Source organism: Sander vitreus, chromosome 3, assembly GCF_031162955.1.
Source record: "Sander vitreus isolate 19-12246 chromosome 3, sanVit1, whole genome shotgun sequence".
Taxonomy (NCBI): domain Eukaryota; kingdom Metazoa; phylum Chordata; class Actinopteri; order Perciformes; family Percidae; genus Sander; species Sander vitreus.
The window spans coordinates 11,425,429-11,452,478 of NC_135857.1; the positions used below are offsets into that span (position 1 = coordinate 11,425,429).

The following is a 27,050-nucleotide window of genomic DNA, read 5'->3' on the forward strand; positions in this document are numbered from 1 at the left end:
CACAAGTGACATAAGTAAGGCTTTGTCCCTGTGTAGGTTGGTCTGTGGGGTGTGATGATGTGAATGGTGCTGGTGTGTTTTCTTTTCTCACTGCTAGCTCTTTGTACTTCCATATGTGCAGTCACATTACCTCTGGCCTACCTCTGACATTCATCAGAATTTGCAAAATGACACAAAAAAAAAATATACTTATATAAGTAATTTTCTTGTTTTTAGTATGATTAAGTGCAACAGTTCATCCGGTGTCACATACTGTATGCTGTCAAATGAGATTCATAACAATACTGTCCAAATAAGAGTTAGTTTGAGGAGCAAGGTTTTCAGAAGATACAACTGCTTAATGTAATGTCATTTTATTCATGCAGGGACAGTGCACAATTAAACATTAACCTTGTATGAAAACAAGGAAAGATGCATTGCACCAGGTTGTAGCCAGATTGCTATTTTCAATTTGAAGTGAATATTTGCATTCACATTTTTTTATTGTAACCACTGTTTGCCATCACATGTTGGTTGATATTAGCCTTGCAAAATGATAACTGAGATTAGATCTTGATTATTTGACTCATGAGATATTTAGGGAGTAATGGGTGTGTTGCACATTGGGAGCAACTAACAAAATGATGGACCTTAGAAATATTGTTTAAATTATTAAAAACATTTAAAAAAAAAAAAAAGTATGTGTTAAATAATAAAAACTAGATCCTGATACAACTGTGGGTATTATTCACATGCCTGACAACTGATGGTCTTCCCAACTTGCCTGTTTTTAATTTTGTTAGTTTTAAAAAAAAAAAAATTTGGGGTTTACTGTATTTATGATTGATGTATGATTTCTTGATTATATTTTCCTGTGTGCCTCAGTGCTTCCTTTTGTCCAGTGACATTCTTGTTTGAAAAAACCCTTAAATGGCAAAAGCCAACACAAACTGCCAGCAGGTGTCTTAAATTTCTGCTTTTCTTCTTGAACAAAAACTCACAGTTGTGTCCTGTGGAGGTTAAAATTACAGTCACATGTGTCACAGTGTCTTTATTTTTCAATTGACATTTGAAATCCTTAGAAAGCTTTTCCTGACTGAATTTGAATCTTTAAAGGTGCCCTGCCACACGTATTTCATTACTTTTTGGTAATGTCTGAAGTTCTAACGTGGACTCTGTAACATTTTTTGTGGAAAAAATGCCTTGGTTACCTTGTTTCAAGCCATTCTAGCGTGGAAGAGAAAGCCTGCAGGAAGACACCGCGCAGATTTGTGCCAGTTCTCATTAATATTCAACGGGCTAAGCTGCTTGACTCTGATTGGCTAACAGCTAGCCAATGAGAGCCTCGCTTTACCCAGCGCAACTGGGCGAGCTCATGAATAGTAATGAGCTCAGGCAACACCACGTCAGACTGACCAGCTTTTGGAATTGGCCTGATTTCTCCACTTATTTCTTTTCAGTGGCTAGAGCTGACAGAGGAGGTAGCAGTTCATTTTCACATTCACAACATAACACAAAGACATATGGACCTAACATATTTCAAAAAATGCAAGTAAAAACGGTTTTGTGTGGCAGGGCACCTTTAACACTGTTACTACCACTCTGTGTTTTCACCTCTCAAATATATATCTGTCTTTGCACTATGGCAGTTTGGTATACTTTGACTTATTTGAAACCAGTTTTTGCAGAGTTTATCACTCTTAATGGGAGTACGTCCTCCACCCATTCATTTGGGGTGGCCATCATGCGCTCCCACAGGGCTGCCTCATAGGGACTAGAGTCCATCCAGTCCACCAGTGCTCCATAACTTCTGCCTATAGAGAGACACAGGGAAACAAAAAAGCATTAAAGGCACAAGCATTACACTCCTCATATGGTTTCATTTAAGTAAGTGTTTGAGCCTGAAAAGCTTGACCTTTGTTTTCTTCTTTTTTCCTCATAAATCATTTCACAACCCCTCAGATTTATCTTGTGACTTTGGAGCGGGCCCGTCCCTCAGGTTAAATGCTACATGTGCATTGATGCAGCTGTATTAACAATCTAATAATGTAATATATAATAACATCTCACTGACTGGGTCATTTTTCTGCCTAATGAGAACTTCTACTTTTGACACTTTTAGTAAATTTTGTTCAGTACAATTTTGAATGCATGACATTACTTATATATTTTTACATTGTTGTATTTCTGCTACAAACTATTTAAAGATGTCACCTTGGGATTTAAGAAACGGTGACAGGTATTTTTCCCTATTTTTTGACATTTTGCTGGCCAACCAATAAATCGAGAAAGTAATGGCGCAATTAGCCGATAATAAAAATAATTGCAAGTTGCAGCCCTAAATTCAGGCGGCTGCTGAATGAAGATTGACCTGAGGACAACATTTAAACTTCACCATCTGACAGACTATCCTCTGAATAGAAATCTCTCTCTATATAAGCCAATATATTGTAAGTAGTAAATAGTAAATAAGTGAACAAATTGTCGGCTCAGTGATTACTGTTGTTACATCACAATGAGACGACCCTGGTGACAGATCTTTGCTCTTACAAGTTCTCAAATTATAGTTTTCATATTACACCTCATTTTCTGCAGAAAGTGCAGTTTTCTTATTGATACATAAAGCAATGCGATGCTCCAACTGATGATCACTAGCATTGCATGAGTCAGATTTGTCATCAGTTTGTGTATTTCGAAGTACCTGTTCCAGCTCCAAGCCTCAGGCCCCCCAGCAGGTTGCTGGCTAGCCTGTCTCGGTCCCACACAGTGAGCTCCACGCAGGCTTCTGATAGATCAGCCTGCTTGATGCCATCGTACACCATCGTGTGGTTAAACACCGGGTCTACTGTCCTCCGCAGAACACGGGTCTTCTGGCGACTCTTCCTGCTCGTGTCCGGCAGCACAAAGCTTGAGATGAGGGGGAAGGAGGAAACACGTTGACTGATACAGCAGAAAACATCTAAACTAATTGATCAAGGAGTCATTTTGAGATAGTGCTTAACTGCTTTCTTGCTGAGAGTCAGATGAGAAGATCGATACCAATCTTGAGTCTGTTCATTCAGTATGAGGCTAACGTCACAGCTAGGAAAAGGTTCGCTTAGAATGAATGAAACGGGGAAACTGCTTGCCTGGGTCTGTCCGAAGAAAACAAAATCAACCTAGCAGGACCTCTGGAGTTCACTAACTAACATCTTGTTTGTTTAATCCGTATAAATCAAACTACAATTAGTTGTTAAACAGGGAGTTAAGTGGAGACACCAGGAAGGAAATAGTCCAGCACATGTCCCACTGTAAAATTGTAAATTTATGTTTTTAGGCTACTGTTTTTATACATATTAAAATGTAATGTGTTAATTCATGAGCTGTAATGGTGCTGGTAGGTGATTTCTTAGTCTTGCTTTTCCAGACCTTCCTCCAACACGGTGCTGCGTAGGAAGGTCTGGCTAGTCCACACAGCATTCTGGGATGGCAGAAAAACGTGCTCTGGTTTATTGGCATTTCTTTAAACCAATCACAATTGTCATGGGTGGTGCTAAGCACCGGGAAAAGCTGCGGTGCCGCTGCAAAATAGCCTCGGGAAGGAACTTGTTTTGGTGGAACGTGTACGTTCAAAAGTTGTTTCAGTCGTGCAACAGAAAACTCAGATTGGACAAATAGTCTAGCTAGCTGTCTGGATTTACCCTGCAGAGATCTGAGGAGCAGTTAACCTCAGTTAACCTTCTGATAGTCCTCATGAATCCACCGGAGGTTAGAATGCCAACACAAAGGAAGCCCAAGGCAATGGATATCCGACCTAAATGAGTGAAATCTGGTGGAATTTCCTTTGGCAACGGAGAAATCCCAGAAGTAGAACGTCGAGGATATACAGTCAGGTCCATAAATATTGGGACATCGACACAATTCTAATCTTTTTGGCTCTATACTTCACCACAATGGAGTTGAAATGAAACGAACAAGATGTGCTTTAACTGCAGACTTTCAGCTTTAATTTGAGGGTATTTACATCCAAATCAGGTGAACGGTGTAGGAATTACAACAGTTTGTATATGTGCCTCCCACTTTTTAAGGGACCAAAAGTAATGGGACAATTGGCTGCTCAGCTGTTCCATGGCCAGGTGTGTGTTATTCCCTCATTATCCCATTTACAAGGAGCAGATAAAAGGTCCAGAGTTCATTTCAAGTGTGCTATTTGCATTTGGAATCTGTTACTGTCAACTCTCAATATGAGATCCAAAGAGCTGTCACTATCAGTGAAGCAAGCCATCATTAGGCTGAAAAATCTAAACAAACCCATCAGAGAGATAGCAAAAACATTAGGTGTGGCCAAATCAACTGTTTGGAACATTCTTAAAAAGAAAGAACGCGACCGGTGAGCTCAGCAACACCAAAAGACCCGGAAGACCACGGAAAACAACTGTGGTGGATGACCGAAGAATACTTTCCCTGGTGAAGAAAAAACACCCTTCACAACAGTTGGCCAGATCAAGAACACTCTCCAGGAGGTAGGTGTATGTGTGTCAAAGTCAACAATCAAGAGAAGACTTCACCAGAGTGAATACAGAGGGTTCACTACAAGATGTAAACCATTGGTGAGCCTCAAAAACAGGAAGGCCAGATTAGAGTTTGCCAAACAACATCTAAAAAAGCCTTCACATTTCTGGAACAACATCCTATGGACAGATGAGACAAAGATCAACTTGTACCAGAGTGATGGGAAGAGAAGAGTATGGAGAAGGAAAGGAACTGCTCATGATCCAAAGCATACCACCTCATCAGTGAAGTATGGTGGTGGTAGTGTCATGGCGTGGGCATGTATGGCTGCCAATGGAACTGGTTCTCTTGTATTTATTGATGATGTGACTGCTGACAAAAGCAGCAGGATGAATTCTGAAGTGTTTCGGGCAATATTATCTGCTCATATTCAGCCAATGCTTCAGAACTCATTGGACGGCGCTTCACAGTGCAGATGGACAATGACCCAAGCATACTGCGAAAGCAACCAAAGAGTTTTTTTAAGGGAAAGAAGTGGAATGTTATGCAATGGCCAAGTCAATCACCTGACCTGAATCCGATTGAGCATGCATTTCACTTGCTGAAGACAAAACTGAAGGGAAAATGCCCCAAGAACAAGCAGGAACTGAAGACAGTTGCAGTAGAGGCCTGGCAGAGCATCACCAGGGATGAAACCCAGCGTCTGGTGATGTCTATGCTCCAGACTTCAGGCTGTAATTGAATGCAAAGGATTTGCAACCAAGTATTAAAAAGTGAAAGTTTGATTTATGATTGTTAATCTGTCCCATTACTTTTGGTCCCTTAGAAAGTGGGAGGCACATATACAAACTGTTGTAATTCCTACACCGCTCACCTGATTTGAATGTAAATACCCTCAAATTAAAGCTGAAAGTCTGCAGTTAAAGCACATCTTGTTTCGTTTCATTTCAACTCCATTGTGGTGAAGTATAGAGCCAAAAAGATTAGAATTGTGTCGATGTCCCAATATTTATGGACCTGACTGTAGACTAGTGATTTCTTTACCTGTAGACAGAGCTGTTTCCCTGTTTCCTGTCTTTGTGCTAAGCTAAGCTAACTGTCTGCTGGCTGCAGCTACATATTTAACAGACAGACTTGAGTGGTATCAATCTTCTCATCTAACTCTGGGCAAGAAAGCAAATAAGAGTGTTTCCCAAAATGCCAAACTATTCTTTTAACTTAAGATGAATGTTATGTGCATACCACTTGACATATGGGTCGATGGTGGCCCTGATTAGAGGCAGGTTTTTGCATTCTTTCACCCAAATGTGAATCTCTCCGGTGTTTGGACCCTCCTTAACTAATCCTTTAAAGAAGAAATGACAAAATATACAAAATATTTTAAGAACCTTGTCTATAGAAAGGGTGTGACTGCGGATAACTAAAATCCACATCAAAAAGCAAAGCCTGTTTTTAAAACAATAGAATAAAGCCGTGTATGGACCTTCGCTGTGAATGATCTGTGGCAGGAAACGTATGGCTAGTCTCATCTCTCCTCGACCATGTGATGGCGCCAGAGTGGGTGCAGCCTGAAATGTTTGACAGAGTATAAATTACATAAAAAGAAGATCCAAAATCCATCATGAAGCTCCAAAATTCCTTTGTGCACAGGTCATACAGCAACTACAGTGCATGTGATATTGCCAGCTCAAATAGACTCCGGGAAGGCTGCCCACATTCTTAGATAACGCTGCTGTTATTTGATGAGAAAACAACTGCTGAGGATAAAGCAAGCCTGTGTATGCTCCCCCTTCTTACCCTTGCTTTCAGTGCTAAGTAGTTCATCTGGGTGTGGTCAAAGTCCCACCTGGAGAGGTCCACGTCTACCTCGCCCAGGAAACTGTTCCTACCAAAGGTGTCGTGATGCCAAACGGAGAGAATGAGCGTCTGGGTTCGGAGGTACTCCATGCGAACTCGATACTGTAAGGACAGGGAAGAGCGAGCTGCTTTTGTTTGATTCTCATGCATGCCAAGTATTAAACATTACAGTGTGGGAAAGTGTCTGTGTTTGTTTAATACTAGAGGCATTATATCTGTGGATTCTTACTCTGAGGATCTCGTTGAAAGTTGGATTTAGTGTCTTCTTTTTTACAGATGTTTTCCTCTTTCCCAGATTAGCTTTGTCAGGAACCAGGTAGCTTTTGACATACCTTAAAAAGCAACAAAAAAAAAAATAGGAACCTTAAGAACAACTTTAGTATATAATACCATGTGGAAGTAGTCACAGTTAGTGGCCAAAATGCATTTTCTGACTCAAGTGCCAACAACTGGCAAACTAAAATAAATTACATGCCGATAATTATCATCCTAAAATGTAACCCTACACATTTACAGTTTGGCTGTATTATATAGTAGTTTACATTCATACAGAAAAAGACATTGTATTATTTCTGAGACCATTGAGAAAACACAATAGTCTGGCTATCACCAGACCAAGCTCAATCTTTTAATATTGAACATTAGTCTGGGGAGTCTGCTCTGTATTTTCTACTGCACAAGAGGCGTGATCAACAGGCATAGTTCAAATGACTCTGTACGCAATTGGATAGTCCTTCAATCAGACCAACGATCCGGGTGACATACTTTGCAGAGCGAAAGCGAAAAAAAAAAGAAAAAAAAAAGCCAGTTGGTAGTAAGGCAAACACATCCTTCTTTTGTAGGAATTGTTCCAGGGCAAGTTTCTGTTCCGTTTTCAGAGAAAACTTGCCTTTGAAATATTTTAAAACAGCAGCGACTGTCACTGCCCGATGTGAGTCGAGTGCAGATGTGAGTCGCGCATGCCTACAAGAACCTGCTAACTAGAGACTTCTGTAATGTCAATACAGTAACAATTGACCTACAACGAAGTTCGTTCACTGCTGGCTACAAGTTAGCACAACAACGGCTGAAGTTCGTTCACTGCTGAGCTAAAGTTAGCAATCAAACAATCATAGATAGCTAAAATGTTTTTGAAATGATTTCCATCTTCTGTTATTGTATGTAAAGAGAAAAGTTTATTATTTTATGGATTTCACAAATTTCAGTATGACACGTTATGCCGTAAACCGTTTAAAGCTGAGCATGCGCGACTCACGTCTGCACTCGACTCACATCGGGCAGTGACAGCGACAGCTGCATCAATGGGTTGCTGCACTTCGGTGGCCGCCATGTTGAATGTAAACAAGAAGCTTCTTGGTCGCTTCTCTATCGTCATTGTGTTAAACCCACCAATAGCGCGTTAGGTGGATAAGCCAGTTTGTGATTGGTTCCCGCAAATTTGTAACGGAAGCAGGATAGATAAACGTACAGGTTTCCAGCCTGAGCTGCAGGGGGAAATCAAATCTCTGGCAGATGGGGCTGGTCTTACCCAGTCAAAAAACACAATGCAACACGTGCAAATATTATTGGTCATAATTACACGTTTACATGGACATTAGTAGTATTACAGTTATCAGGTTTTTCGAGTATCCCAATAACGCGTTTGTGCACGTCAACATCATATCCTGGTTTCCGCCCTCATCCCAGTTTCGAGAAACCCAAATGTGCTGCCAGGTGTACTCCCATAGAAGCAAATACATGTACACACATTATCCACGTCTAATTACTGGCAGGTGTTTCCTTAGCTTGAGTTATGTGAGAACGTAGTTAAACAGTAAAGACAAATAAATATGAAGATACACAAGGTAATAATGACCTAAATGCTGAAATGAAATTGAAAATCCACAGGCACAAATTCCAATGGCTTGTTATGTGGAAACCCAGTGAAGTGGAGTTTGTGCGTAACATTGATTCAGCAACAACAGGCGGCAGAGATCTTTCATTATTCATCTTTCCACAACTTTTACATGTTGGTAGTGAAACTGCAAGGCCTTTTTTTATTTGAATGTAGCCACTATGAGCCATATCAAATATGTCTTATTTTGTTTAAGTGCAGCACAAATCCATCAATTAAAGTTGGCAGAGAAAAAAAGTGTAAGCATGCGCCTCTTCAACTTACAGGAAATAATACAAAAACAAAAAAATGACGAGCCCCCAATAACCACAAACCTGGATACTGTTAAGGTGGAATTACATATGCTTCTGCGTTCTGCACATTTTCCTTTATTGCATGTAGTACGTTTCCATTTGTTTGGTTTTAATAGCCAGTAACCAGGTTTCTCTATGCTCCATGTAAACATCAAGATAATGAAAAACACTAGATTTAAAAACTAGAGTGCATGCACTCTTTGTACATACTAATTGTCTTTCAGTGGTTGTTAATTCCAGACACATCCACAGTCTTACTTAGCAGAGAATGAACGCTACATACAGTATAGAAATATGATGATAGAAAATTCCAGGTACAGTACTCACGGATCTGAGCGGCCCCTCTTTGGGTCGACGGCAGCCAGGTCTTGGCACTCAACCACAAAGATGTGAAACTCTCTGAGCTTCTGGATGTAGTTGATGGAGAACTTGATGTTTCCCTGAACCTCCACATTCCCAAAGTCCCCGCTGTACATGGTCATCACACTTCCACTCAGCTAGAAGCAGACACAAACAGGTAGGCAAACAATTTACGTCATCAATCATAACTGTAATTATTACATACATTTTTTCTGAAAATCTAATCCATCTGCTGGAGATAGAGGACATGGACGGAGAACTCCACCAATTTTACACATCCAAGTCTGTTGGGTCTTAGGAAGGTCTACTACATAATTCTGTATTTGTAAGTTGTTGTTGTTGTTGTTGTTGTTGTTGTTGGGATGCTTTTTTTGTGTTTTGTTTTAACTTTTTATTTTTACATTTCAATGTTCTTTTATACAGCACCTTAGTGCTTCTTTATACAGCACTTTGGTCAACTTAAGCTGTGTTTTAAATGTGCTCTAGAAATAAACTTTGCTTACTTACTTTACTTACTATATATGAATTACATTGTACAAAGGCACTTTTGTATGAAGCCTGTGTGAAATTTCATTCATTTCAGTGTCGGTTGACGCTGAAGACTTCAAGCTTGAAGATGAAATCAAACTGGAGCTGTGCAGTTAGAAAGAAGTGATCTTACCAGACCTCTGTAGGTCATCTCTGTTGTAGCTGCTACCAGGCGTGTCAGACTGGGGGTGTCAGACTGGGGGTGGAAATGGGACTGAGTACCCAGGGCCCAGAATCTTGTGCTGCGCCCCTGGCCGCTACTACTAGCAAAACCCGAATTTCTGACCAGTCAGCAGTCAAGTTGCAATGTGGGTAATGTAGGCGCCAGGTTTTGTCAAGGAAGCAGAATGCATTGAATAAAAAAAAAAAACTTTGGTTCTGCATTGATTTTTTTCTTCTTCTTCAAATTGTCAACTTCACATTGCAAATCAGTTTTAGGAGTGTGACTAAATGGGTGGAGTACCCTTTTAATGGTTGTGCTTGACCATCTGGTCCCCACCATGAGTCTGATGGGGATGGGAGTTTAAACTTTTTTGAGGGGAAACGGGCATAACATGTGATGGGCCTACCACTTGTACCACCACAAACAAATCATGGGTTAATGTCAATCACAATTGAAGCTTAAAAGCCAATGAGTAGCACAGTTGAAGAGAGCGGTGTCTGAGTGTTAGGCGTGCTCATGCGTTAGCGATGCGTGCTGCTGTGTGTGAACATACAGAAGACAAAGACGCCATGCCAGAGGAGCCGGTGAGATTATTCAAAGAGCTGCCCGTCATTAGTCTTCCTGGGGGGTCACTGTCCTCGCAGGCGGAGTCAGTCTGAAACACAGACAGCAGGCACAGGAAGCTCTGTGCACAGGGATGCAGAGCAGGATTTGACCTAGTGGACTAAAAGATGCAGGGATGGTTTTACCTCCTTCTGTAAGAACGAAGGGACCGATTTGCTCATCTTCTTCAGGTGCTCCGGATCCGAAAATAAGGAGGAGGAGGGCGACGGGATGGATGAAACTAAAGAGCGGATGATTGGGAAGCAGAAGATACAAAATCTTCACTAAATTGCTTGCAAAGATATCCATAATAAAAAGAATCAAGCATTTTTATTTTTTTTACCATCACTAATGCGTCTCATGTCAGCAGTTGGGTCTTGCCTTCTTTCTTGTCCTGTGAGAAATAAATCCCCAAAAAATCACAGTCTCCCAAAATGATCTGTGCATATGGACAATCTGACTCGGAAGTTATAGACATGCTCACGTGGTGATAAGGATGCTGTGATGTCCTCCATACTTTTAGCCAGATTTTTAGGCCGCGCTTCTGCTCGCCTTAGCGCTTTCCTTACAAGGCTTGGGCCGTCACCGTCATTCTCACCTACAAGTACATATTGGAAAGAAAAATATTTAATCATTTTAATGTTTGTTTGCTTACGGTAGTGACAGTTTTTCGTGCTCAGATTGGTTGATGAAACTATTTGGCATGCAGCAAACAGTGATGTTGGACAGACAGTATGCTTAACAGAGGACACAATTATTTTGAGCTGCAATCTGCTCTGAATGCAGAGATTATTTTACTTAAACAAGTTTATTGCTCACATAACTTGTCTGTCTATACTTATAATTAGGGCTGCATCTGACAATATTCCCATGCTCGATTCATATGCAGATTATTTCTCAATAAATCGATTAATCATTTGCTCTATAAAACGTCACAATATCACAGAGCACAATGTGACATTATTAAGTGGCTTGTTCTGCGAGTAGGAACTGAAATATAATGGAGAGGATAAATGGTACTTTTGTAATATATAGTGTATATTGTTAGATATAAGTCTTCAATTTGTGTTGGCATTATCCTGCACATTTTTAAATTTGATTTGATTCTTCTGGTATACATTCATTAGTGAAATAGGATGATTTTTTTACTGACATTTGCTAAAATAAAATGCTGTCAGTAATAACCAACAGTGCATTAAATATGCAGTTTAGTGACCTTTGGAAATGGTGTGTACTTGTTTGAAGGATGTATAGGTACAGCTCCTGCTTCAAAGCCAATAAAACTAGCTTCTGAAATTGTAAGCTGGTACAACATGTCTTCATCTGTGTGGTGTCAGTGAAGTAAGAGTGACGTATCGCCCAGCCCACAAATTAAACATGGGCAGCTGACCACAAGTACACACAGTGCTTACAGACATTTGCTTCTGCCAACACAGATAACTTGACACGGGTATGATATCAAAGATACTGCTGTATAAAACACACGTGGCAATAATCGTCCACCAGTCTGCAAACAGAAAGCAGAAGTTGGACTACATAAAAACAGCTTTATTTTCAATACAATGTTCAACACACTGTAAGAATTATATGACATTTCGAAAAGTGAAAACATTTGTTCTTTCTGCTAAATGTTCACTGTAGGAGATCTTGCTTTGCTCTAACCATTTACATCCCTGCTTCGAAAAAAGTTGTTTTGATTCCGTTTTAGTTCATTTCTTCCCTAAATTAATCTCATTCTCTGCCTGTGTTGTAAAAAAAAATTAAATCTATTTACCAAAACATTGTTGTAAAATATCTATCTACATCAAATTGACTTATTATTAATATTACCTATCAAAAATACTAAATACGTAAGGGATAATCACCGAGAGGCAGGGCAATAAACAGTTTGATATGCCCGGCTTGTGGCATATCAAACTGTTTATTGCCCTGCCTCTCGTGATTATCCCGTTTTTTCTACTTCTTGCTTGCCAACATAATAAAACAATTCAAATACTCTAATAATTAAGCTTTTTCTTATTCGTATTGCATGCTTATTAAATGTATACTCTGAGTTCATCTCCCTCAAAAAGTAGTCCCCTTTAGAACTACGGTGAATAACGTTAGCTCAGCTGTAGCTAATTAGTTTCTATAGCAACCACAGTCCGGGTCAGTTGTCACTGTCAGTCTATCCTTCTGGTGGCTCTTCCACTCGGTGAAAACCTCGATAGCAAAGGCAGTTGCCTTTTTCGTGTTTGATTCAAGGGCCCCGTCTTCAATTGTACGCAGCTCCTCATCTGTCAGATCTCGGAAACGGAGACCCTGGGCCTCGTCTTTTTCTTTTGTCATTCCGTCGTCCTCGTCGCTCTTTAACCAGTCCTCAAATGTCTCCCCCCCTCCAAATATATTAAAATTGACAATGAATTTGTCCATTTTTAAAACACTGTAATGTTTAGAACTACGGCGAATAACGTTAGCTCAACTGTAGCTAACATTAATAAGTTTCTATAGCAACCACACAAGCCTGCATCTGATCACTAACGTTAGTTTAATAACGTAGTTGCTACATTGTATCTCGCTTGCGAAACTACATATCGACTGACCCTCCGATAGATTTCCGACACATTTTAGAACATTTTCTAAACAAGGTTTATTTTTATAATGGACCTCATGTTTGAAATTTCTGTGATAGAAAAAAAATACAAGCGGCGTATTGATCTACTATTTGATGACGCTGTGCTCAGTCAGCGGGCAACCTGCCGGGTTAATGCCCTCCTCCCAGCCAATCAGAATCAAGCATTCTTAAATGAAGTAGAATAACAACATTTAACATCTTTCCAAGGCCAGCTTCAGTTATTCATATTACCATGTAAAAAAACAAAAGTTGTTGCTTACGGTTTGAACCGTTCCTGGACCAGGTTTCTGACGTGCTGCTCACCGATGACTCCTGACCTGCGTCTGAACTGCTGTAGTTTGGCCACAGAGGGCGCTGACTCGCCTTGCTGCCCCTCCTGCCGTAACGCTCCTCGGAGCTCACCGGAGTGCTGGCCCTCATCGGCCCACCCAGGTCAAACTCATAGGCAGACTTCCCCTCGGACCCCTGGTCCTTCACCGGCGGGGCGAGGGAGGTGTGGACGCTGGTCTCATCGGTCATACCCAGGTAATGGCGGTAGTCTCTGGGAACACATGCCCGCGCACGAGGAGTCAGAATCTCCGTTTCCTCAGACGATCTCCTCGGCAAGGCGCCTTTTTCCACGTTCTGCCTCTGCTTCCTGCTCTGGGAGTGGACGGGGCTTACGTCCATTTTAAGCTCTTTTTCATCGGGAACGCTCAGGGCGAACATGCTGGTGGCGCGGCGCATGGAATTTCCACGACTGCTCGAATTGCTAAAGCTGTCTTTTCTGCTCTTTGGAGAACGAGGCTCTTTTCCTGAACTGCTTGGGGGTTTGGTGGATTTCTCCTCTCTGCTAGAGTCTTTTAAGCTCCTTTTGGACTCAGCTGTCGTATAATTAAACTGGCTGTTTTTGCCCTCATTCGCTGCCCTCGACCCCGTCTGTCTATCATGAGGCGACTTCGATCGATTCTGAGGAGGTGGAGATGATTTCATGATGGCTGGTCTTGTTTTCTCTGATAGACAGTAAACCTCAGGGTCGGCGCACTTTAACTCCTGAGATGAAAGCTGGGCACTAATGGGCTCTTTCCTTTTGGGGCTTTTGGGTTTGTCGAAGGAAAATGATCCCTTGGTATCTGACGTGGCCTCGCCCCAGAACTCACGCAGAGTGTTAAATTGTGTGCGGCTCGTGCCCAGGCTAGGGGACAACTTGTCTAGTCTCTGATTCAAAGGAAGAACAGTGAAATTGTGACGATTTCTATCAGAATCTTCCTCATCGCTGCCTGAATCATTTCCAATTGACGTCAGGTCGTACTCTGACTTTGTATATCTTTTATTCAGTTTTGCTTGATTTGCACCACGAGCGACTTTACCTTCCCCAAGAGCTTTAGGTTTGCCGGTGTAAAACGGGGACTTGTCCCTCTCATTCTCCCAAAAAGATTTGAGCTGCTTTATCTTCTCTGCAATGCTTTCTTGATGTGGCAAACCTTGTCTGTTTGAGTGAGTCATTCTGTCTTTATTAAATGTATCCTCTTTCCGTTTGGGAGACATGCTTGATTGCACGCTTTTATCTTCACTGTCCATTCTCTTTACCTCTTCACTTGAACCTCTACGCATTTGTGTTTTAGGGGTGATTTGTATATCATTCGTGCCTTGCTTGTAGTCCGTATATGGGTGGTTTCTGGACATGTGGAGCTTCTCAGAGTCTGGATCTGTATCCAGCTGAGACACAGGAATAGTCTTGGACAGTTCGTTGTGCAGTGAGGTTTCTCTGGATTGGGAGATACTGTCAGGTTGTGGACTGGACTGGATGGGTGTCCTGGGCTGTGGACTAAGTCTGGTTACACTTAAAATCTCAGTCTCTGAACCTCTTCTGTCAGATACTTGGAGACTGGCTGCTAACTTTAAATAATCTAAGTTGTATGTTGGGTCATTATTGTTCCTTTGAGTTAAAGTATTCATCCCCAGACTGTCTACCTCCTGTTTATTATTTGATTGAACATTGTCTCCAGTATCTTTCTGTTTTTCTCTCTTTTCCTGATGATTTGAAGCAGACTTATCATAAATATCCTCCCTGTTGTACACTCCGGGCACAGAGGGAATATCAGGTGCTCTGTGGGGTTTGTTTACTTTTTCCTCGTCTTTCTCCACTGAGAGGTGAACAGGTTTTTGTTTGTTGTGGCCGGGCGTGATTGATTTGCTGATAAGTATTTTAGGTCCCGGGTTGCTTTTCTCCCAGAATGACTTCAGATAACTGATTTGGGGCGGTTCGCTTTCATCATCATTATCTTTAACTTCCTGTGACAGCATTCTTTCTCTGGTATCCTTCACCTCTTCTTGTGTTTCTCGGCCTGTTGCTCTTAACTCTTTAGCCTCATTGGTTTGTCTTCGTAAGTTATTCCTCCTCATCTCAAGGGTTTCATTTTTCCAATCACTTATAATATCCCCAGCATCTTTTCGTAATGAATCTTCACCTCTTAGTTTTCTGATTTCAACATGTTTGTCAGAGCTCTTTGTCGCCCTAGGACCGTCGTCTGTCTTTAGCGAATCAATGCTGTCTGTGCTGCGGCAGAACCAGTCCAGCACCTTTGCGATGGAGTCCTCCTCATCACCAGTGGGACTGATGGTCTGAGTGGATAATTGAAACGCGTGTTTCTGATTGGATTTCTTCTGCGTTTGCTGATCAGACTTATCAATGAAGTTGAGATCATAAGATTCTGGAGGATGTGGATCTGAAAACAAAGGTATGAATTAAGAATGAAATACTTGTCCAAAAATAGTCAGAAAGCTACTACTGTCTGTGCTGCAGCAGGTTGGCCTTATCTTCCAAGAGTCAGCCATGCTAGCTGCAATGTAAGGCTGTACGTTGAGCCAAATGCTAACATCCGAATGCTATAATGCTCAATGCTAACATGCTCACAATAACAACGGTAACATGCTGACGTTTAGAAGGTATAATGTTTATACTATGTTCCCCAGTTTTCGTTTAGCGTGCAAGCTTGCTAACATCAGCTAATTAGCAATAAACACAATGTGGAACTTGATGGGACTGCCATTAGTTTTACAGGTTGCCATGAAACAAAGTATTAGGCAAAATGAACTTAATCAAGATAGATGAAATGTTAAGGGATCACCAAAGGTATTACAAGTATAGCAAATTTCATGACATTCCAGTCAATGAGCAGTGTCACCTTCCAACCCGGTCTCACGCCAGTTCGTAAATAGTCAGGTTATTTTTATTTAATGGTGTATACGTGTACAGGTCACGATTTTCTCGTTTATTTCGTGTACTGGTCACAAATTTCGACCGTTACCATTTCACGAACTGCCACGGGGAAATGAAACGCCACACGCTGGCGACAACAACAGGACGGAGTGACGGACCGCCACACGCGGCCACAACGGGGAAATTACACGCCACACGCCCGCGACAACAACGGGACGGACCGCCACACGGGGATGCGGTCCCTGGGCGCAGGGACACGATCCGCGGTCTCTGTGGCACGCAACAACGGGGACATGAAACGCCACAACAACGGGACGGTTGATGTTAGGAAAAAAAAGAACTGGGAAAGGAACCGTAAAAAAAGAACTGGGAAAGGAACCGTCACATGCCGGACACGCAGACAACAACCGGACGGTTGTGGTTAGGGAGAGAATAACATGGAAAGGAACTGCAATACGCAGGACGCGAACGCCGGTCTCTGGGGTGAAAGTCCTGTGTTGTTTGACCCATCCACCACCCCGACCAACCTCCCTACGTGGATTTTCTGCTTTTCATACTACTCCCTACCGTTGTCGTGCTGTGATCATGAAATATGCTTCCCATTTAAATACATTAAATTAAAATTCGTAATCACTACACGAAAAAAAACCGACATATTCGTGTCCTGTTCACGAATCAATAGATTCAATAACATGACCATTTCACAAACTGCCATGAGACTGGGCTGGATCTACTTTTAAAGCTACTGCAGTGAGGGATTACACTAATGTTTTTATTCCCTGAAAACAGTATGAATCGATCCCTAATTTTTAGGGTCCAAAAGGTTAAAAAAAACTGCCTCAGTTGACACTGAGGGACAGTAAGTAGAGTTATTTCTTGTTACTGAACTCACCCACAATGCTTTGGGGCAGACTCAGCTCTTCCTGCCTCATTGCTGTTCCCACACTGCTGTTGTTTTCTCTGTCTGTATCCTGAATGCTGCCGGTGTGCAGGGCGACAGTGTTCACCGCCGCATGTTCTCTTTGTGTCTGATCATCTCGTGTATCGCCCTTCTTTGGGATCTCTCTGCCAGTGGACGCATCACTCCTGCTAAATGCAGCTGGTCTGAAATGATGCAGGTTGTGAGGTGCAGTGGAAGGATTAGAGAGTTGAATTAAAATGTTGGGGTCAGAGTTGCGGGAGGAAGCGTCCACTGACCTGTCTCTTGTTATAGAATGTGGGGTTTTTTCTCTCTCCAGACTAGAATTAGACGAAACCTGAGATAAATTGTATAGTGTATGCTGAGAGTTTTTATCTAGAGGTTTGAATGGCTGAGCAGACTGAGATACTTGATTAGGAACAACGCTTTTCTGAGGTATTTCATCTCGGCCCTTCAGGTAGGACTGGTTAGAGCTGTCACTGGACCCTCGCTGGAGGCTCCGTCTCGGGGCAGGAACAATCCCCGCTGACCCTCCCTGAGCGTCTAACACCAGGCTGTTGCTTTCTGACTGACTGGAGGTACGTCTTGATAGAAATGTCCTCTTCTTTGGCACTGGCCTGAAACCTACAGAGGAGCACTCTGATGTGAGGGAGCTCCCTGACGTCTGACTGGCCTCCGCTGGCTGGCTCTTCAGTGGAGATATGGGCTCTGAGGGGAAACAACAAAAGAAGCTGCTATAAGTTGGCACATTGATTTTTTTTTTTTTGTGTGGTCAATCTCAGTTCACAGCCTCACAAATGTCTTTTCATGTGTTTCAATTCCAACCTGTCTCAGATGACACCTGGTCCCGACTGGGTGACATGTCATCATTATTTCCAGGTGGCTCAACAACAATAAGGGAAGGGCGGTTGAAAGGGTTGTGCCTCGGCTTGAAGGAAAATGACTATGATGAATGTTTTACATTACAATAGCTACAATATGACAAGGTTGCACCAGAGAGAAGAAAACATTTACAGAGAAGAGGCTGATTCTGTAACACATATGCCTACCGTTCTTGGAGAGCGGACTGCTGAATTTAGATTCTCTTTTTCTGCATCGCTGTGGGGGTAAAAAAAATTGAAATATTTAGTTAGAAAAGGTGAATTTAAAAGAAATACAAGCACTAAAAAGCATCAGATGAAGTGCAGTTTAACATGATGTGCCTGACTGGGGCTTGCTGACTCGTAAATAACGCTGATGAACGAACAAAGAGAAGAATGTCTACCCAACCTCAACAACCAAAGGTATGAGACAAAACTCACAATATCTGGAATTTTGTGGCTGAATCAAAGGATTCATATTACAGGAAAGCAAATATTAAAGCTATAGTGCGTAGTTTCTGTCTCCCCCATTCTAAGTAATGACAACAAAACTGTCAGCGCATCCACATGATACAAGCCTTCCTTGATCGCGCACCACCCCCACCCCTCCTCAACATAGTTGCCAGTAACCAAGGAGGACATGGAGGATTGAACAGAACAGGCCATTCTCTTCACTCGATTTTCTGTGTGCGAAAGTCGCCGGACGACACCAGTTTCTGAACATAGCCATACTGAGAAACACAGAGAGTTGTTTGGAGCTGATAGTCTTAAGTAGCTTTGTAGCAACTCATTTGGCAACGGCTTGAACGAGGAAGTGAGGTGACAAAGTATAAGAGCACCAAATTCTGCATAAGGAGGCATGTTGGGCTTGTGGATAGACAGGACATTCACTCACACGCTCAGACCGGAAATGAGGACATAACACAGTGACGTTACGTCCTCATTTTAAGAGTTTTACGTGACTCATTTTAAGCCAATATCTGATGTTTTACTAACCCTAACTACATATTTGTCTCAAGTTAACTTGTTCAGTTTCACAACATTAAATGATGTTGAAAACAAAATGTTTAAAACAGCGGCCGTTACGTGTTAAAAATGCCCACCGTGACGCAGTACTGTAAATACAACGGTCGTATGAATTGTTTGAGGAGTCATTGGAAATCAACCTATTCTGTCGTTTAGGTATGAAGATGTGTTGTGTTAACAGGCCGCAAATAGAGTTTGGGCAGTTACATTCTTGAGTCTATTGTGTGCTTAGGAAATGTGTACATAAGTACAGAGGCTTGGAAAAATCAAATATTGACTTGTAATAAAATGTTAAATGTGTCTCAGCTGTTGCTGTTATTTGAAGTTACTCAAATAGTCTGAAAGACAAAGTATCTTTTAGAGCAGTTAGTTGCACACTGTATAGTATGTACAGTAGTATTCATAATGCCATAATAATCCACTTACTTTGAATAAAAAAAAAAAACTCCTGGTATTTTACCTCATACAACATGATGGGAACATCCTGATCCTTTTGGTGGAATTTCATTCCAGAAATAACCACCACAGTAATATAAACAGCCACTTCTCATTTTTCAGTTATGCCCAGAGCTCTATTGCGTTAAATACTTTGCTAAACTGTCGGTCTGCTAATCTTTTAATATGTCAGAACACATTCTGCAGTGTTGTGAGCGTTAGCTGCTGCTGGGCTATAAAACAGACATGTTCCCTGACAGCACCACCTATGTTTACACAGGCTGAGTCACAAGACACCACACACACTGCACCCCACACACACACACACACACACACACACACTCTGCAAAGACACACACACACTCTGCACACACACACACACACACACACACACACACACACACACACACACACACACACACACACACACACACACACACACACACACACACACACACACACACACACACACACACACACACACACACACACACACACACACACACACACACACACACACACACACACTGCACACACACACTGCACACACACTGCACACACAGACTGCACACACACACACACACACACACACACACACACACACTACTGCACACACACCACACACACACACACACACACACACACACACACACACACAAAAATACTGTATACACTGATCAAGGGAGAAAGAGAGAGAGAGGAGCTAGTCGAGTATTTCAAATTGGTCTGGTTATTTAATGCTATCTAAAGACTGTTATATGTTGGCATGCCCTTTTAAGTCAACACCGTGGCAGGCTAAATAAGAACATGAACATAAGAAAATGAAAAGGTAAAAGACAGATTGGTAAATCTGTGAATACGAAAGGATTGTGTACTTGATGTCCTGCTGTTGTAGTGGTTCCAAAAATCTGGCAGGTTTTGGTGGAGCGACGATGTCTGAACCTTGACTGCTGGGTGTCTTGGATCTTTCAATTCTGAGGGAATCATCTGCAGCAGAAAGTTGAGGGAAAAAAAGTAGAAAGAGATAATAGAGTTAATAAAAACACGCTGCAATCAAAATATCAGGTTGTATATGTTTTTCATACAGTATGTTTCAAATGCTGTATTCTTTTGATTTGGGGCAGATGTTAGGTTGATTTCTTCCCTGTATGTTACTCTGCGATTCAGAAATGGATATGTTATAGTTTCACTTGTTATCCAGCAGCCGGTTTTATCCTCCAAAGTGTTTTTGTGATCCCACAGTTGTCAACGGTCTGCCCTGAAGGATAAAATGTTTCTCAGGAGTGAAATCAGTGTTTAAATCCAATATTATCACAAACTGTGTTGCTTTCCTCTGATCGTCTTCTCTTCTGTAATATACACATAAGTCCACCGTGTATAGGCATCGGCAGTGTTGGCATAGTCGGCGTAGAAAAGGTTGGATTTAAACTTTGGTTTCGCCATTAAACATTTTATGGGACAGAGAATATCAGCTTCTGCCTTCAAACAGACGCTTTTAGAGTTCATTCTTTCAATCGCATCAGACTTAAAAACTCTTTCATACATCAATCTATCCTATTGTTAAACCAGCTACATTAAATCCAGTGCAATATATATTCAGGGTTACAAGTCAAGTCAGACCTTGTCTGTGTGTATGTTCATGTCATTTTCTGTTGTTATACATCTATTCTTTGTTTCCTTACTTGGGAGTTTATGTCACTTGTGGTAATGTTTCATGTATGTCTTTTGGTGTTATTCATCTTATGTATGTCTATGTCCTCTTTTTTATACGAGCTACCCAGGGATGCAAAAAGAATTTCAGCCCTGGCTGACAATAAAGTTATATCGTATCATATCATATCTTTCAAGGCAGACAGAAGAAATCTTAGGGTATGTGAAAATACCTCTGAAGATATAACCTGCTGCTGGATAACAGGTACAGAAACTAAATGTAAAGAGTGCTTGGGTCACAAATGGAGCTAGAACAACACCCCCCCCCCCCCCCTCAACAGTGTAGAATGAACACACCTAAACCAGCTTTCCTCTTTTTCATGGAGGCCAGGATGATCTCGGAGCCGTGGATCTTGTCCATGTGTCTGCGAGACTTGGCCTCGTAAAACCACTCTCCAGTCCGGTACTTCCGCTCGGTGTCTGGCTGCGATCCGCTGTCCAGAATCTTCTCCAGTTTCCTGGAGGGGAAACACAAAAGGGACATGTATGAAAGCTTAAGTCAAGAGGTTTGTATAGTCTGTACAGTCATTCATTATCTGTTTATGCGGTATGTTCGCCTAGCTGAGAAATATAAGACTTATACATAGATAATACGTGTAAATCTTATACAGATTTATGTGTAGCAGCTGCACTAAATGGTGAATCTGACACCATTTTAATTCAGTTTGAGCAGCACTAATCTCAAAATATGAGGTGAAATATAAAGCCAATGCCGACCGTGGGCAGAAAAGGCAGTCGGACTGATCAGTCGGCTCCCCGAATTGGTGAGTGGAGCGTGTGTTCTGCGCTGTATTGTCGCCCAAAAAATAAAACGGACGAACGTGTCACGTGGGTCTGGCTGCTCCCGGATTTTTCAACAGGGCATAATGGCGGCTCGTTCAGAATACGATCTTGTATTTTACGAAGATAGTTCACCGAAACGTGTTTCTGAAAACATTTTAAGCGAGAAATAGGCCATGCAGTTGCTGAATCTGTCTTCATTTCAGATCGACAAAGGTCAGTTTAAAAGATTTTCATCAGATTTTGAGAGACTCTAGTCACACTCATCCCGCTCGTCATTTCGCCCGACCTCCGACCCAGCAAGTCAGGTCGGCCAAAATGAAGGCCGACAGCTCCTCAAATGGCCGATGGCACGGAACACACCAAACAGACTCGAGTCACCGACCTCGCCAGACTGTCCGACGGCCGATTATCGGGTTGGTTTGTCAGGGCCATAACACTAACCTTAACCCTAACCTTTGCCTAATCCTAGTGCCTTCCAGGCAGCACTGCCTGGAAGACGATGTTGGGGGCTTTAAACACCAAACACCACAAAGTTTTGAAGTTGTCGCCACAACTGGATATAATTTTGTATTGGAGTTGATTTATTTCATTTGTTACTGCTTGTTTTATACTGTTTTCTGTTTTTAACCTTGTTCAACTTTCTTTCTTTCTTTTTTTTTATCTCCTGAGGCACGTTATCGAGTCAGTTTGGGAAAGTGAAATGTAAAAGTTATTTAATATCACTTTTAGTACACCCTGTTTCATTCTTCTACTCCACTTTATAGTGCAACGCCGGCTTTACATAACAGTTGCACATGATCTATTTAGAGGAAGGAATTCAGAAAACATTCCCATCAAGTTCAAATTGAATCAAAGAGAAGTGACCGCTTCAACTCATCTTCCCTTGAGACGGAGAAGCACAGCAGTCATGTGAAAAAAGGGTAGCACATTATTACAGGCTGTTGGCTTAATCCTTTTACACCATGCCGACCGAGACACAGCGAGCATTCAGCCTCCTGCTGATAAAAAAGAAGAAATAAAAAAGTTGACTGGCGAAATCAATTAAACTCACAATGAAAAGCACATTGCTTCATGACATTCTTGACTCTTGTAAAATGGAATGAAACCCATTTTAAAAGATGTTTTGTTGTTACGTTTACATGCATGACTGCAGTTTTATTTGGAAAGACGAAGTGTTTTCCTTTTGTATCTGCACATGGCAGGGATCAGAAAACATACTGGGCCTTTGTTTGTCTTAAAAACCCTTGAATATACACTGAGACGAATGTTTGACCCCTCCCAAAGGTTCAATGGAGATCTTAGGAACAGCTGACTTCAAATTTAAGCTGCAATATCTAACATTTTTCTTTATTTCCAAGCTGACCGGAGGCAGCATCAGGCATTACCCTCTTCACAGGTGAGGTGTCTCTCATCATTGAGGCCTTTAAGGGTTTCTATTCTTGTTTGTCAGAACAGCATGATCCTCTCTCCCATGTGTGGACTTCATCAGGGCTGTAATCTAATTGCCCATCTCCCATCGAGGCTTCTCAGAGATGGCTTCTCTGTATCTGGCCAAGCTGTTATTGTGTTATTCTATTATGGCGAGAGAAGTATTATTTTCCCTCTCCCACAAAGGCCTCTTCTCACAAAAACAGCCGTTGGAAGGACTAAGGCGTACTTATTGAATCATTAAAATTACATTAGCTGAACAACATGACATAAGCTTAAATGTCAGCCAAAACATTTCTGCTCATGTAAATTAAGCCGAGTTGGACGCTGTTGACATTTGAAACCTCTACCAGCCTAAAACGCAATTTAAGGATGCCAGATGCTGATTTGTTTTCACTGACGCATATTTCTACCAAGAGGGTAAGCCTCTCTCCACAACGTGTACCTCCTATAGCGCCATTTTAATGCTAACAAGCCATCAACCGCCGTTAGCATCCCATTGACTGCCATTCATTTTGACGTCACTTTGACAGCTAATAACTTTACATCTGAAGCGTTTAAAGACTTTATTTGTCCATTGTTTATTTCTAAAGAAACACGACAATGTATAAAAGGCTCCATTACCTTGTACCTCACGTTTTGGCTCCGTAGCAGGCGTTTTTGTAAAAATAGGCTAACGATTGTGTCAAAACCACGCGACTTACTGTCGCGCAGTAGAAAATGACCGTATAGTACAGGAGAAGCTCGCAGGCAGTTTCGACTTACATTAGCTGTTTAAGTTTAATTACTAATGTTAACTAGCATTTTAGTTAGCAATAATTAGCCTGTGCCCATGTTATCTCCTTACATATACCTACGCTCTCCGTCTCTGCAAGATTGGGAATGATTGAGATTTCTCTTGGCACAGCTACCAGAAGACTTCCAACTTTCAGACAGGTTGCTCACGTCACATTTACGTCGTCTCTCTCAGTTTGAGCCATCACCATCATTTGAGCCATCACCATCACCGGAAAAGTGCTTCTAATATCCTTCACTGGTCTCCGTCCAGAGCAACGGGATCTGTTGGTCCATTTCTTTCACTGTCTGATGATTCTTTTAGGCCTGCACAATTAATCGCAATTTTATCGAAATCGAAGCGCAATATATGTTAAAGGCAAAATATGTGTCAAACCATTCTGAGTTAAGTATTGTGGTGCTGCAGAGACGTTCCGGCCTAGAAATCGTATCCTACAGTATAAAGAAAAGAATCTTTGTTTGGTACACATCCTCTCATAAATCACACTATAATCATTTCAATTTTTTAATTTTTTATATTTTTCAATGAAAATGAGAATAATGATACAAAAATGATCATTCCCTCCAATATCGTGAATCATATCGCAATCGCAATATCAGTCAAAAATAATCGCAATTAGATATTTTCCTCATGTCTTGCAGCCCTGGCTTCTACCTGATTCTCTCCTCCTCGGCTTTCTTCAGCTCGGCGTCCCTCCTCAGCACCGTCATTATCGCCCCCTGCTCTTCCTCCGTCAGGTGGCTCAGGTCAATCATGGTTCCTCCCCCCCCTCCCCCCCCCCCCCCCCTCCTGCTTCTGTCAGCGAGCAGGTGTGTGTGGAAACGCTCAGCAAGCAGGGAGCAACCACCAGCTGGGTCCGTCACTGCCAGGCAAATCACATTGTCAAATCCTAAACCGTTGTGATTTTGTTCCAATATTTCACAAACGTGTTGAGTACACCAGTGCATATTGATTTAAATGAATTACAAGGGTAAGAATTACATGGGCAGACAGTCTTCTGTTGTTTGGTGAGTTGTTTCTAAAAGATATGGGAGCAAAATTACAGCATGCCATTCTTGCCCAGCCATTGAACTGCTGTGACGTTCCAGCTCCGTTTAAATCCAAAAAACTGGAAGCCGTTCTGACAATCCCACCAAATGACTGTAAAGTGAACCACTGTAGCTTCTGTATCTGTTCAGAAACAGTGGGGGAAAGTAACTAGGGAGATTTACTCAAGAACACTTAAGTCAAATGTTGAGCTACTTTACTCCAGTATATCTTTTTATTTTACTTTATACTTCTACTTCACTACATTTCAGTGGGAAATATTGTATTATTTTACCCCACTACATTAATTGACAGCTAGTTACTTTACAGATTAAGACTTTACATTTAGTTGTGTCTATTCTGGGCTTAATGAGTTGATGTTTATGAGCTATATGAGCTCAGATGGTTTCATTTAACTAACAGCTTGAGGCCCAAAGAGGTCAAATGATCTAATATTTCACAAAAAAAAGCAAAGATTAGGAATGAAAACTAATTTGTTTAGCAGAACTTTGTTTTATCTCCCATTTATCATCGCACAGCCGCTCAGTTATCTTGTGACCTTTTGAAGGGGCCTCACCCCTAGGTTGGGAACCACTGGAAAAAAAGTAGTTAAAACTAACTCCACCTCCACCAGCTACAACAGTAAAATGCTGCTCATTCATTAATGCATCAGTGTTAAATATCTAATAATGTCATGAATAATAATAATATTACTGAAGAACAACTACTTTCCACACATTTTTTCTGATAATACTTATACTGTACTTATACTTGAGTAAAGGATATGAGTACTTCTTCCACCACTGCGTTTACAACATAAAGTATTGAAATATGCCTTGTGTGCTCCTTTAGCAAGTTTATTTAGGGAACTGATTGTTGACACCACAGGTAAGAACTCCATAGAAAGACAAATTCACTGACTGTCGGAGCATTTGTTCTTTGAAAAACAACAACGCTTTGTCTTTGTTAAACAGTATTTATACAATGTGTAAAGCAACACATGTGCATGGCTTTGTGCAGCTGCAGATACTGAAATAAAAGTGAACAAGCTGCTGGAAATGTTCTCTTGTCAAGTTGTTTTCTCTGTTTAGTAAACTACATTTAATTTGTTACCTAGAGTTAAATTCAGTGGTAGAAGAAGTGTTCAGATCCTTTACTTAAGTAAAAGTATATAGCCTACTAATACCACACTGTAAAAATACTCTGTTACAAGTAAAAGTCCTGTCGGGTAGTTTAATTTATAATAAACCATCATATTTTATTAACTACATGTGTTTTGTGTACAAAAATCTTAATTTGTAAAGTAACTAAAGCTGTCTGATTAATGTAGTGGAGTAAAAAGTACAATATTTCCCTCTGAAATGTAGTGGAGTAGAAGTAGAAGGTGGCATGAAAAGAAAAGACAAGTAAAGTACAAGTACCTCAAATTTGTACTTCAGTCCTTGAGTAATTGTACTGTGTTACATTCCACCACTGGTTACATATCGCTAGAGAGAGCAGAGTGCACTTTTTACCAGTGTCCAGTCAAATCTCCTACCTATTTTCTGGTTTATTTTATTAGCTCACACTTACAAAGTATGTTTATGAATAACCTACGATATAATGCCAGCAAAAAAGAAGAAAACATAAGTGTCCCTTTAATGATTCAGAGTATGTCGCCTACCTTACAGGACGCCTGCAGGCTTGTTGCAAACCGCTCCTGTAACTCCCATCCTGATATGTTGGTTACAACAGAAAACAGCTGAAGTAGGAGTAGAAGTGTTTGGCTCCTCCACAGGTCTGATGCTGCGGGATGTGCTGGGCTCCCAGGACAGGAGCTGAGGAGAGGGGGCGGACTCTCACTCTCTCTGTGTGTGTGTGTGTGTGTGTGTGTGTGTGTGTGTGTGTGTGTGTAGGACCTGACATGTGCATCAACGGCAGAGTAGTGAAATACTTGTTTCAGTGAGGTATGTCATCTGTGCTGTAGTGGCAGGTGGCGTCCAGCAGGTGTGCTCAGTTTCCACACATTGACATCATCAGTGTGTTTGCCAAAAGGGTGTGGACATCCGCACCAGCTGAACCTGACGTATTTCAAACAGCAATA

General features: G+C 41.5%; 1 protein-coding gene across 3 annotated transcripts; it reads right to left on the bottom strand.

Moving 5' to 3' along the window:
• Positions 1-994: 994 nt before the first annotated feature.
• sytl2b (synaptotagmin-like 2b) lies at positions 995-26,757 on the bottom strand. 3 transcript variants are annotated; one of them, XM_078245953.1, is made up of 19 exons: positions 26,631-26,757; positions 24,596-24,803; positions 21,232-21,392; positions 20,100-20,211; positions 17,953-18,001; positions 17,729-17,831; positions 16,877-17,611; positions 13,043-15,490; positions 10,653-10,766; positions 10,512-10,562; positions 10,315-10,409; positions 10,119-10,220; positions 8,842-9,011; positions 6,557-6,659; positions 6,268-6,429; positions 5,954-6,038; positions 5,713-5,815; positions 2,681-2,886; positions 995-1,793 (listed from the first exon to the last, which is right to left on the bottom strand). In XM_078245953.1, exons 2-19 carry the CDS (start codon positions 24,694-24,696, stop codon positions 1,645-1,647), a joined length of 5,049 nt encoding a protein of 1,682 aa, XP_078102079.1. In that variant the 5' UTR covers positions 24,697-24,803; positions 26,631-26,757; the 3' UTR covers positions 995-1,644. The 3 variants fall into 3 exon arrangements, with proteins under 3 accessions (XP_078102079.1, XP_078102081.1, XP_078102080.1); XM_078245955.1 differs by lacking the exon at positions 24,596-24,803; XM_078245954.1 differs by lacking the exon at positions 10,119-10,220.
• Between the last annotated feature and the right edge of the window lie 293 nt (positions 26,758-27,050).

Excerpts from the sequence above, each read along its gene's own strand:
- sytl2b (XM_078245953.1), bottom strand. The coding sequence starts at position 24,696 with ATGATTGACCTGAGCCACCTGACGGAGGAAGAGCAGGGGGCGATAATG. Across the intron at positions 17,612-17,728 it reads CCAGGTGTCATCTGAGACAG|AGCCCATATCTCCACTGAAG; the intron begins GTTGGAATTGAA and ends GTTTCCCCTCAG. Across the intron at positions 6,039-6,267 it reads ACTTAGCACTGAAAGCAAGG|GCTGCACCCACTCTGGCGCC; the intron begins GTAAGAAGGGGG and ends CAAACATTTCAG.